General features: G+C 32.1%; 1 protein-coding gene across 1 annotated transcript; it reads left to right on the forward strand.

Moving 5' to 3' along the window:
• The first annotated feature begins 8,872 nt into the window (after positions 1-8,872).
• Positions 8,873-11,568, forward strand: LOC105636031 (anthocyanidin 3-O-glucosyltransferase 7). The gene is made up of 2 exons (XM_089722215.1): positions 8,873-9,077; positions 9,955-11,568. The coding sequence occupies exon 2, from the start codon at positions 9,975-9,977 to the stop codon at positions 11,370-11,372; it is 1,398 nt and encodes a 465-aa protein (XP_089578341.1). The 5' UTR covers positions 8,873-9,077; positions 9,955-9,974; the 3' UTR covers positions 11,373-11,568.
• The last annotated feature ends 1,422 nt before the right edge of the window (positions 11,569-12,990 follow it).

The raw sequence follows: 12,990 nt of genomic DNA on the forward strand, positions 1-12,990 counted from the left end.
ATAATTTCTATTTCGTTAAAGGATCGAAATAGAAATTGTACTAACGCTACAGGTATATAAAGGTCGTAGTCTCCAGAGGAGTTGAATACGATTCAGTTTTACGTTCCTTTCGTACTGCTTCCGCTAAATCGATTCTTCAATTCTCTGGAAGGCTGCAAACCTAATTCTACACATCAAGATCGACGAACAACGATGTCAGGTACGCAATCTTTTCTTATTCAATCTATTTTGTTGAATCTAGTGGTTTGCACAATCTAGGTTATTGTGGAATTATTTGAGATTAATTTCTAACAAGTGGTATCAGAGCCTTGTGCATAATTGCTAGATTTTAGATTGATTTTCGTATGTTTTTTTTTTTTTTTGTTTTCCCTACTGTTTACGGATTGAGGGTTTTGTTTAAAAAAAAAAAAAAAAATTTTGTTCTCACTGTTCTTGAACTAACGCCGAGACGATTAATTGTTCGTTTGGTATATATATATATATATTTTTGCTGGCCGGATCTTGTTTAAAAAAAAAAAAAAAAAACAGTATAGGTTTCATGGTTGTCGTCGGTTTAACGCCTGAAAACCTCCATTGTTGCCGGCGGATTCGTTTTGAAATTGCAGTTTAGGGATTTGTGATTTCAACACCGGTTTTTTGACTCCCTTGGCTGCCGTTCACCGTCCAATGGCGACCGGAGCTTGTCTTCAGTTGGAACTGGTGGTGTTGGCGGCGGAAAGAGGCTGGAACTGCAGGTGGAGAGAGTCGGCAGAGAAAAAAAAAAAAAAAACCTGTAATTTTCGTCTCTGGTCTCTCTTTTTTTTTTTTTTTTGGTTTTAAGGTTAGGGATGGTAAATTACGGTTAGGTCCCTGGAAAATTTCGTATTAGGCCCCTAATTTTCTGTTTTTCGTCTTAGGCCCCTAATTTTCTGTAACTTCAGATTAGGCCCCTAAGTTTCTGTAACTTCAGATTAGGCCCCTAATTTTCTGTTTTCTTTCGTCTAGACCCATGGACATACATTTAATTAAATTAGACCCCGAACTTTATTTATTCAAATTTATTTAGTCCTATTTTATAACTTAGTCTCTAATTTAGTGACTTAAAGACTAGATTATAATTTTTTTGGGGCTAAATAATTTTAGATTATTAAATATTTAGACAATCAATTCATTTAATTGCAATTGTTTTGTTTTAATTACAATTAAATGAATTGATTTGTCGACTTGAGATTAAATTTTGGAGTGATTAAGTCCCTATTGTGTTTGATATTTGTTAAAATAAATTGATTTGATCAATAAGTCACCAAAGTGACCTCTATTGCTTGAATTGATTTATTTTAGAATATTAGACAGGTGTATTAGAATTCGTTGCGGATAGTTAATCGGCCCAAAGGAAGGTTGCTATCTGGTTGAGTTTTGAATACATGTTTGGCAATAAGTATGTGATAATTGTTTGATTATTTTCCATGACAATGATATATCGGCCCAAAGGAAGATTTATTATTTGTCAGGACTATGTTATCAATATTTGATTGCTTCGTTGAGATACTAATTACAAGTTAATGTTTTACATCCAAAGATGAGAATATTAATGTTGTGTCTGTATCTTATTTCCATTTTTGATCTCTACTTATGTGAATTGTTTCATTTGTGGATTGTGAGCTTATACTTATCTATTTGTTTATTTTCTCTGATGTCAGCTAACATGTCATTTAATCCTGATTGTGTCCCTAAACTTGAGGTATCAAATTTTGAGTCTTGGAAATCAGACATTATGATCTTTCTTGGCTGTATGGATTTGGATCTTGCATTCAGGATGGACGAACCTGCTCCTCTTACTGATACGAGCACTGATGTTCAAAGGGTTCAGTATGAGAAGTGGGAGCGTTCTAATCGCTTAGGTCTGATGATCATGCAGAAAGGAGTCCCAGAACATGTTCGAGACTCTGTCTCAGCTGAAAAGAACAATGCTCAAAACTATCTTGCCGAGCTGGAGAGGGCTTATGTCAAGAATGACAAAGCCGAAGTGGGAACACTTTTAGGAAAATTAACCTCCATGAAGTTTGCTGGCAATGGTGGTGTTCGGGAGCATATTCTTAGCATGTCTCAGATTGCAAAGAGACTGAAGGCGCTGGGTATGGCTTTACCAGATGACCTTTTAGTCCATTTGGTTATGAATTCTCTTCCTTCTCAGTATGGACAAATTAGGACTTTTTATAATTGTCAGCCGAATAAATGGACTCTTAACGAGCTCATTTCTCATTGTGTTGATGAGGAGGAAAAGATGAATTCTAACAAAAGAGAGAGTGCTCATTTTATTTCTTCAGCTGGAAAGGGCAAGAACAAGAAAAGAAAGAGGCCTTCTGCAAAGACTGTTGAAAAGGCTATTGAGAAACCTGCTGCTGCTACTGCTGTAGATCCAGTACAAAAGAAGCCTTATGTGCCAAAATGCTTCTTTTGTGGAAAGACGGATCACTTGAGAAAGGACTGTCCTAAATTTGCTATTTGGCTTACAAAGAAGGGGCTGCCTCAACTACAGAAAGCCAACTGACGGTGAAAGATACGTCTATGTGGGAAATGGCGATCCGGTTGAAGTAGAGGCAATTGGACATTTTAGATTATGTTTAAGTACTGGTTATTTTTTGGATCTTATAGATACTTTTGTTATTCCCTCTTTTAGAAGGAATTTGATTTCTGTTTCCTTTTTGGACAAATCTGGTTTTCATTGTTCTTTTGGAGACAGTGTATTCACTTTATCTATGAATTCAAAAGTTTTGGGTACTGGTTGCTTGAATGAATGTGATAATCTATATATGTTAGACATTGATACTAGTTATCATGAATCCCTGCATGTTACTACAAGAGGTACCAAAAGAAAGTTGAATATTGATAACTCAGCTGTACTTTGGCATAGACGTTTGGGTCATGTATCCAAATCAAGAATTGAGCGTCTTGTTTCTGATGGTATCTTAGATACACTTGATTACACAGGTTTGGATTCTTGTATTGAGTGTATTAAAGGAAAACAGACTAAACAAAAGAGACTAGGTGCCATTCGGTCATCCAATGTTTTAGAACTGATTCATACAGATATTTGCGGTCCATTCCATATTGCAGCTAGAAATGGCCAAAGATATTTTATATCATTCATTGATGACTATTCTCGTTATGGTTACTTATATCTCATTCATGAAAAATCTGAGTCTTTGGACGTGTTTAAATCTTATAAAGCCGAAGTTGAAAATCAACTAGGAAAGAAGATTAAATCTGTTCGATCTGACCGTGGTGGTGAATATTATGGTAAATATGACGGTTCAGGCGAACAACGTCCAGGACCTTTTGCGCTTTTCCTACAGGAATGTGGAATTGTCCCTCAATATACAATGCCTGGTACTCCCAGCATGAATGGTGTATCTGAGAGACGTAATAGGACTCTTATGGATATGGTAAGGAGTATGATTAGTCATTCTACTTTACCAGAGTCTCTGTGGGGTGAAGCGCTAAAGACAGCAGCTTATCTTCTCAATAGGATTCCATCTAAAGCAGTTGCTAAAACACCTTATGAACTTTGGACTGGACGTAAGCCTAGTCTAAAGCATCTTCATGTTTGGGGATGTCCAGCTGAAGCAAGGCCTTACAAGCCGAATGAAACAAAACTGGACTCCAAAACTAGAAGCAGCTACTTTGTTGGATATTCTGAGCGGTCTAGGGGTTACAAGTTTTATAATCCTACTTCCAGAACTTTTTTTGAAACGAGAATTGCAACATTTTTTGAGGATGTTGATTTTGGAGGGAGAAATAAAGAAAGAAACATTGTCTTTGAAGAGGAACCAAGTAAGGATGATTCGGTTCTCATTTCTTTTGTTGTCTCTGATAGCGTATAGACTCTAGTTGCTCCTGTCGCTATTCAAGATCCAATTCAAGACAATGCTATTCTTCCTCAAGAACAAATTCAACAATCTCAAGAATTAGAGCCTGTTTAAATGCCTTTGAGGAGATCTACTAGGGAGAGAAGAAGTGCTATTCTAGATGATTATATAGTGTTTCTTCAGGAACATGAGGATACTGTAGACATGATAGATGATGATGATCCAGTTAGTTTCTATCATGCCATGCAGAGTTCTGACTCTCATAAGTGGATTGAGGCAATGAACGAAGAGTATAAGTTTATGCAAGACAATCAAGTTTGGGATCTTGTTCAATTACCTGAAGGAAAGAAACCCATTGGTTGCAAATGGATATTTAAAACCAAAAGGGATTCTCAAGGTAATGTGGAAAGATATAAAGCACGTCTTGTAGCAAAAGGCTTTACTCAAAAGGAAGGGATTGACTATAAAGAAACCTTCTCTCCAGTTTCTTCGAAGGATTCTTTTAGGACAATCATGGCCTTAGTTGCAAATCTTGATCTTGAGCTTCATCAAATGGATGTTAAGACTGCGTTTCTCAATGGCGACATTGATGAAACAATATATATGGTGCAACCAGAAAATTTTGTAATTGGAGATCCAAAACATCTGGTATGCAAATTAAAGAAATCCATTTATGGACTCAAGCAAGCTTCTCGTCAATGGTACTTTAAGTTCAACCAAGTAATTGTCTCGTTTGGTTTTGAGGCAAATGCTGTTGAAAATTATGTGTACCATAAGTTCAGTGGGAGTAGGTTTATCTTTTTGGTCTTATATGTGGATGACATACTTCTTGCTACTAATTGTAAAGTCTTGCTGCATGAAACCAAAGTTTTTCTTTCAAAGCATTTTGAGATGAAAGATTTAGGTGAAGCTTCTTTTGTTTTAGGGATTCAGATACATCGAGACCGTTCTCGAGGTATTCTTGGATTATCACAAAAGAGCTATATTGATAAAGTGCTCAAGAGATTTAGTATGCAGAATTCTAGACCATTGGATACCCCTATTGCAAAAGGTGATAAATTTAGTAATCAACAATGTCCAAAGAGTGAACTTGAAATTCAGGAAATGCAAAAGGTACCTTATGCGTCAGCTGTAGGAAGTCTTATGTATATTCAAGTTTGTACTCATTCAGACATTTCTTTTATAGTTGGCATGTTAGGTAGATATCTCAGCAATCCAGGAATGGATCATTGGAAAGCAGCCAAAAGAGTCATGAGATATCTTCAGAGGACTAAGGGACATATGCTCACATATAGGAGATCAGATCAGCTTGAGATCATTGGGTATACTGATTCTGATTTCGCTGGATGCCAAGACAGTAGAAAATCCACATCTGGCTACGTTTTTCTATTGGCTGGTGGTGCTATTTCTTGGAAGAGTGTGAAACAAACTCTAGTGGCAACCTCCACCATGGAAGCTGAATTTGTAGCATCTTATGAGGCATCAAATCAAGCTATTTGGCTGAGAAACCTTGTCACTGGGCTGCGTGTAGTAGGTGGAATAGAAAGACCACTGAAGTTGTATTGTGACAGCAGGTCAGCCGTTTTATTCTCCAACAACAACAGGAGCTCTTCTCGATCAAAACACATTGAGATTAAGTTCTTGGCTGTGAAGGAGAGGGTATAGAGTGGACAGATATCCTTAGAGCATATTGGAACAAACTCTATGATTGCGGATCCGCTTACAAAGGCAGTGATACCGAAAGTTTTCCATGAGCACACCGCTCATATGGGTATTGTTTTGTTTGAGACTGTCTAATTTTAGTGGGAGTTTGCTCTTTATGTATACATTATGTTTTTGAATGCTCTATTTTGTTTTGGATATGTTTTATTATGAAATTTTATTGAGTACTCATTTTGGTTGATGGTTACACTCTGTATTATTATTATTGTTTTGCTTGATCTCACTTTTGTTGGTGACCAGTTGGAAACAGACATGATGATCACATTACATGTAGTTTTCATGCTACACTTCTATAATGAATCTATGTCATTTAGGGGTATTGGTAATGTAGTTGATGATGAACTTAGTCATGAGATCTATGGCGAATGTTTCTTCAGTTCTTTATCAATATAACTAATGGACGAGATTGTTTTTGGATACCTTGTATGACTGCGTTTGTTGAGCTCATTTTGGTGTATGTATTTTATTTAACATATGTTCGCCCAAGTGGGAGATTGTTGGATTTAATTTTCTATTGTGGGCTTAATATGTAAAATTAAATATGTACAGCAGTCTAATTGTTAAGTCAATTTCAAATGTGGTCTTGATTGTGAATAATTGACTATTGAGGTATCAACTAATTATAGATATTAAGTGTAGAGACCATTATATAATTTCTATTTCGTTAAAGGACCGAAATAGAAATTGTACTAACGCTACAGGTATATAAAGGTCGTGGTCCCCAGAGGAGTTGAATACGATTCAGTTTTACGTTCCTTTCGTACTGCTTCCGCTAAATCGATTCTTCAATTCTCTGGAAGACTGCAAACCTAATTCTACACATCAAGATCGACGAACAACGATGTCAGGTACGCAACATTTTCTTATTCAATCTATTTTGTTGAATCTAGTGGTTTGCACGATCTAGGTTATTGTGGAATTATTTGAGATTAATTTCTAACATTCACAAGCTTAACACGATCAGATTCGATACTAATACATGAGCTTAACAAACTTTTGGTGGTCTTGGATTCGATTCGTGGGGGCATCCAAGTAATTAATTAACTCCTGCTTGGATTTAAGACTGTCAATGCTCATAGATCATAATCCCATGTATATTGAATTATCCAGTCTATGTGGAGGGGCATTTACATGGATCCGAGGAGGTGGAAAGCAAGAAACTACGCGTATGTCCGCTAGTCAGTCCTAAGGGTTGAACACCACTCCAAAATATATATATATATATATATATAATATGTGAGCTTGAATGTCTTTAAGCCATGAAACAACCTCTCGAAGTCCAACTGCCTCTGCAATATGAGGGGCCATTATGCTGGGTATGAATCCAGAAATAGCAGCTACGATAGAACCGGAATCATCTCTTTAAACACCAACAAATGAAGTAGAGTCGGTGTTTTAAGAGATCCTGAGCATCACGCCATTGTCGAAGAAAGAAAGATGGAGTCATGAGAATTGAGGAAGGAGAGTTGCAGGCATTATTTCGTTTAATATCAATATAAAAATTAAATTACTATTAACATTTCGAATTTGATAGTAATGTGAAAAAATAAAATAGGACCGTCCAAGTTAACGTTAACAAAACCAAAACATAATATTCCATAAGAAAAACGTAATGTTATTGAGTTTATTGGTTTAATATTAATGTGAAAAAAAATTTTAATATTAAAACAACCAAAATGTAATATTATTGACATAGATCATTACCCTATGATTTTAAGATTTTGTTCCTGAGTTTAGCAACTTATTCATAGCTTTTAAAAGAAAATTAAAATTTTTCTTATTAATCCTTTAACTTGCTTTGAAATTCCTAATTAAATTAATGTTTGTTATTTTCTAAATATTTTTTCTTTTACTAACATATTAATTAGCCAACATAATTTAGAATTAAGTAGGAAATCCATGTAAATAATCAAATTAAAACTTCTTTTTTCAAAACCAATAAAATGAAAATCCTTAAATATATATTTTTCAAACTATAAGTTTAGTAGTTTATTTTGTTTTCAGTCTCACGGTTTCCCATTCTCACTTTTTTATACAATAATATTTAAAAAAAAACGTATGTTACACGATGTTGCTCATTTTTTGTTTTATATTATTTTTTATATATGGTTTATTGTATTTATTTTAAACAAATAATACATTTGTGATTTTTGACATATAATTTTATTTATTTCTTTCATTTCAAAATAAATAACACTTTTTTTGCTTAATGATTTCCGTTTCAAGATTTTAGAACCAATTCTCTTAGAAAAATAGAATTAAAGTAAATAGAAGCTGGTTGGTCTTGTTATGTTCTCCTGAATATTATTTAGAGGGAAGAGCTCTATAGATCATAATATTATTTCTATTTATCGATTCTCACAATAAATAAATAAATTAAAGAAAGAAAAAAAAAAAATAAGAGTAAACAGAAGCTAATGACTAGTATCCTAAAAATGAGTCTAATCCCGCAGATAGCTCGGGATCACACATATTTTTATAAAGATGTAATTGTTCTTTATTTGTTTCTATTGTTGGCAAAAAAAAAAAAAATATATATATATATATATATATATATATATATATATATATATTATTAAATTTTTGGTTAAAAAAATGAATATAAAAAATATAAAAAAGCATAAAGTTTTAAGGTTGTGCCGGACCGAGCCTTAATATTTGAGACCCATTTTTTAACGAGCTTTTTTTCGGCTCGCCCGGTTTTAGGACTGAATCTGCACGGACCGGACTACCCGTTTTGATATCGCGTCCAAATGACAAATCCAATTGTTAAAACCTAATCAGGTAAAAGCCCAAAGCCTATTTAGAAGGGTGATTTTACGAAAGGCCCAAGCCTTTTTATATTGAATTTAACTTTTAACTTCTGTTATCAATTTATTTTTTTTAAATAATACTATCCATTTCCTTTTTCATTTCAAGAAATTAATTTATAATTTCTTATTTCATAATGATATGATTTAAATTAATAAAAAAATCCAAAACTCCTTCCTTGAAATTAAAATCTATAATTTTAATTTGAAATCTTTTTTATTTTTGGGTGAGAGAAAATGCCAAAAAAGCAATAAACAAGTTTGTCAGTGATTGAGAAATAATCCACACTGCCGACATTTAAGTCAAAGGAAAATGGCATGGTCAGAGGAGAGAGACGAAAATTCTAATATCTAAAATAACCTTTTGATAATTTGATTAGATATTAGAAATTCTGAACAGTATCTAATATCTAAATTAAAGGAAATAGATGCTGAGTTAGGTGTAAGTAGAATGGTGGATAAACAATAATTGGGGGTTGAGATTTTCTGGCGGTAGGATGTTCATATAATTGCATGAGTTGAGCTGGATTCCCCCATCTCCCTTCCCCTCTTATTCCCAAACAAATGGCCAAGCTTTCTTCACCCATTTTCCCAAATATGAAAAATGTGTGTTACACATTCTGATAGCCTTGGATATCTCATATTTAAATTCCTAAACATTCTTGGACTTGAGGAAGAGTTTGGATTGCTTTGAAAGGTAAATGTTCTGATTGATTTTTCTCTTGCATGTGTTGTCAATGCCGAAGGATTGAATACGATTGTTTTGTTAAATATAAAGGAAATTAGTTAAGCGAATTCTATAACTACTAATAATAAAGTTCTATATCTGGTTTATAAATTTATTTGTAGTTATTGATATTATTATTAATGAATTATATTTTCAAAAAAATATATATATATAAAGGAAATTAGTTAAGGGGGTTTGGGGGAGATAATTTTTTTTTTTGAAGTGGGTGTTATGATGTTATAGTTAATGGTTGTTGTGTAATTTATATGTTAGATGTGTTATAATGAATTTTTTAATTGAAATATAGATTTTGTTAAGATGATTTTTGAAACAAATTCTTAATTTATCTAAAGATTTTGTTACTTATAATTTGAAATTTTTTCTTATTTTATTTTATATTAAATAGATTTAGATTAGATGGTGGATAAGTAGTATTAATACAGCTGTAAGTGCATATACAACTTGACAATAGATTCAGGTTCGAATCTTCCTCTCTTACTCAAAAGAATAAGATATATGGACCGACTAAAATTTTTGAATGAGTTTCAGTATTTTTGGAGGAATATTTGAATATTAAAATTTTAAATAAATAAATAGTTTGGCGGTTTCCTGCTTTGATTGATGTAATTCTTGATGTATGAGTCCATCTATATACCAAATTAAAGGAATAAATTCCTTTGATTTAAAGGAGAACATCTGTATCAATTTAATTTTTATTAATTGAAAATTAATTATTAGTTGTGCCTGAGTTGGGTCATCCTGATCTTTTTTCTTATTGTTTATTTACAGATGATTTGATTTAATTTCGTGTATACACTCTTAATTAGTTAACCTTTAATTTTCTCAGCTTGCCACTCATTTAATCCAATGGAAGGTTCCACAATACCAACCAAACTGAAAAAACATGTTGCTGTCTTGGCATTCCCATTTGGCTCCCATCCTCTGTCTCTTCTCGACCTAGTCAAGAAGCTAGCAATGGCAGTCCCAGACATACAGTTTTCATTCTTCAACTTAGCGAACTCCAACAACTATCTTTTCTCAGCATCCGAAGCCAATAATCTCCCTAGTAACATAAAACCCTACAGTGTTGGAGATGGAGTGCCCGTAAATCATGTCTTTTCAGGACATCCAATAGAAAGATTGGACCTATTCATAAAAGCCACCCCAGAGAACTACAAAAAAGGACTTGAATTAGCAGTGGCAGAGATGGGTCAAATCAATTGCTTGATAACAGATGCTTTCTTGGCTTTTGCAGGTGCAATGGCTAATGATTTTAATGTTTCTTGGATTCCAGTTTGGATGCCTGTCCCCCATTCTCTCTCTGTGCATATATATACTGACACACTACGTCAGTACTATTTCACTTCTGGTGATGGTAAGAATGGTAATGATAGAACTAAGGAGTCGAAAACCCTAGAAAATATTCCTGGTTTAGCTGAAATAAGAGTTGAGGATTTACCTGATGAAATTAACGAAGAAACTCTATTATCTTGCATGTTAGGTCAAATGGGTCATGTGCTTCCACAAGCTACTGCTCTTGCAATGAATTTTTACCAAGAACTATACCCTAAACCCTTATTAGATGATCTTAAATCCAAGATTCCGATAATGCTTAATGTGGGTTTTGTCACCCTAACAATGCCACCGCCACCATTGCCATTGTCAAATACAGATGCTACCGGTTGTCTTTCATGGTTAGATACCCAAAAAACAATGTCTGTTGCTTATATTAGCTTTGGAACTGTTGCCGGTATCCCTCCTAATGAGATCAAAGAATTGGCAAATGCATTAGAAGAAAGTAAAATTCCATTTCTTTGGTCAATTAGAGATAATCTAAGAGAAAATTTACCAAATGGATTCCTTGAAATGACTAATTGGCATGGAAAAGTGGTTTCATGGGCGCCACAAACTCAGGTATTAGCACATAGTTCAGTTGGTGTTTATGTGACGCACTGTGGAGCTAATTCTGTGTATGAGAGTATGGCAAATGGTGTTCCAGTGATTTGTAGGCCAGTTTTTGCTGATCATATGATAAATGCAAGAATAGTAGAGGAGATATGGGAGACTGGTGTTAGAGTTGATGGTGGAGTGTTCACAAAAAATGGAGTAATCAAGAATTTAAAGTTCATCTTGGAACATGAAGATGGGAAAGGACTAAGAAGAAAGGTTAAAGACCTACAAGAGCTTATTTTGAAAGCCGCTGCTCCAACTGGAAATGCTGCTCAAGATTTCAAAATTTTGGTGGAAATGCTCTCTTCAAATTAGTATCACCTGAACCTGAATTAACAATTACCATATCAGTTAGTTTGTTTACGGTATGCATAAATAAATTTCAGATAGCTTCGGCTCCTCTATTGAATTCAGTTATATTTGTGCTCTATATGTAATATTATAAAGGCTGTACCAATAAATTTAGAAATTTATTGAATTTGTCATATTCAATAGAAAAAAATTTATCATATCATTATTCGTGAGAAAAAAAAAAATTTTATATCATTGTTCTGATTATGGAATCATTATTCTTTTTCAATTTTGTTTGAAAAATATTAAAATCTCCTTTGTTTTTTCTTTGGGTAATAATTTCATAATAACTTAAGGTTAAGAGTGAACATTCGATCTATTTGTTCAAATTGAATTAGATCAATGTAAATCAAATAAACTGAATTTTTGTAAAAAATAATCAAACTAACTAATTCGTTGTTACAAACTATATTGAATTTAATCGAATTAGTTTAATCCAGTTTAGGATTTGTTGTTTAGTTTAGTTATTCAGTAGTTAATAATTGATAATGACGGAGCCAGAATTTTTTCATAGGAGCGAAATATATTTGTCATTTCATGACAAATAAAAAATATACTTGATTTAAAAATGCTTAAAAATATTAAAATAACATAAACAAATATATTATATTTGTTTAAATTTTTTTTCTAATGCAAATAGTATAAATGACAACAAAATAATAGAAATTTTTTTAGTATACATAATGACTTTCAATAGGAAAGAAATAATTTTCTAAAATTTGCATATTAGAAATTACAATGAAAATAATTATTAATATTTAAAATTTTAAATATGTTATTGTAATTTTAAAATTCAATCAATTCAATTTCATATCATTTTCTAAAAACAATTAAAATGGAATCATGAATTATAATATTAAATCCATCTCTTTGAATAAATTAAATATCATGTATTTATTCAATGAATTTAAAATTATAATTTTTTTTAAGTTGTTAAGTTTTAATTAAATAACCAATAATAAATAATTAAAAACATAAAATTATAATACTATTATATATTTTAACTACCTGAAGGTCCGGGATTTGCGGGTAGTGCTTTTGATAGTGTATGATTTATTTTGCTATGAGTTGTTTTATTGTTATTGTATTTTATAAATCGGAATTAGTATATTGCGTAGGTTGTTTTATTAGATTATATTAATTTATTTTAAATAATTAAAAAACTCAATTAATCAGGTTAAGTTTCGATTAAAGTTTATAATTCAAATAATTTAAAAATCGTATATATAGATAAAGTTCTACCTTTCAAATAATTCAATATGGATAATATATAGCTAAATAATATTTTAATTTAATTACTTAACAGTATAATATAATATAATAATTATTATTAAATATTATTTTTATCAAACATAGAAAAATAAAAAAATATTATATTAACATATACTAATCCAAATAAAAAATACTTCAGTTTAATTTTTAACATATACAATTTAAATAGATTAAAAAATAGGAATTTTACACAAAAGAAAGTCATAGTTATATGTTATTTAAAAATTTGAAAAAAAAATGAAATTTAAGAATTTTGAAGGCCTAATTTCAGACTGTAAATAAAATTTTTTTTAAAAAAAAACCTAGAATA

This window comes from Jatropha curcas, chromosome 6 (genome assembly GCF_041381405.1).
Source record: "Jatropha curcas cultivar XTBG-Jc1 chromosome 6, XTBG_Jcur_1.0, whole genome shotgun sequence".
Lineage (NCBI taxonomy): Eukaryota > Viridiplantae > Streptophyta > Magnoliopsida > Malpighiales > Euphorbiaceae > Jatropha > Jatropha curcas.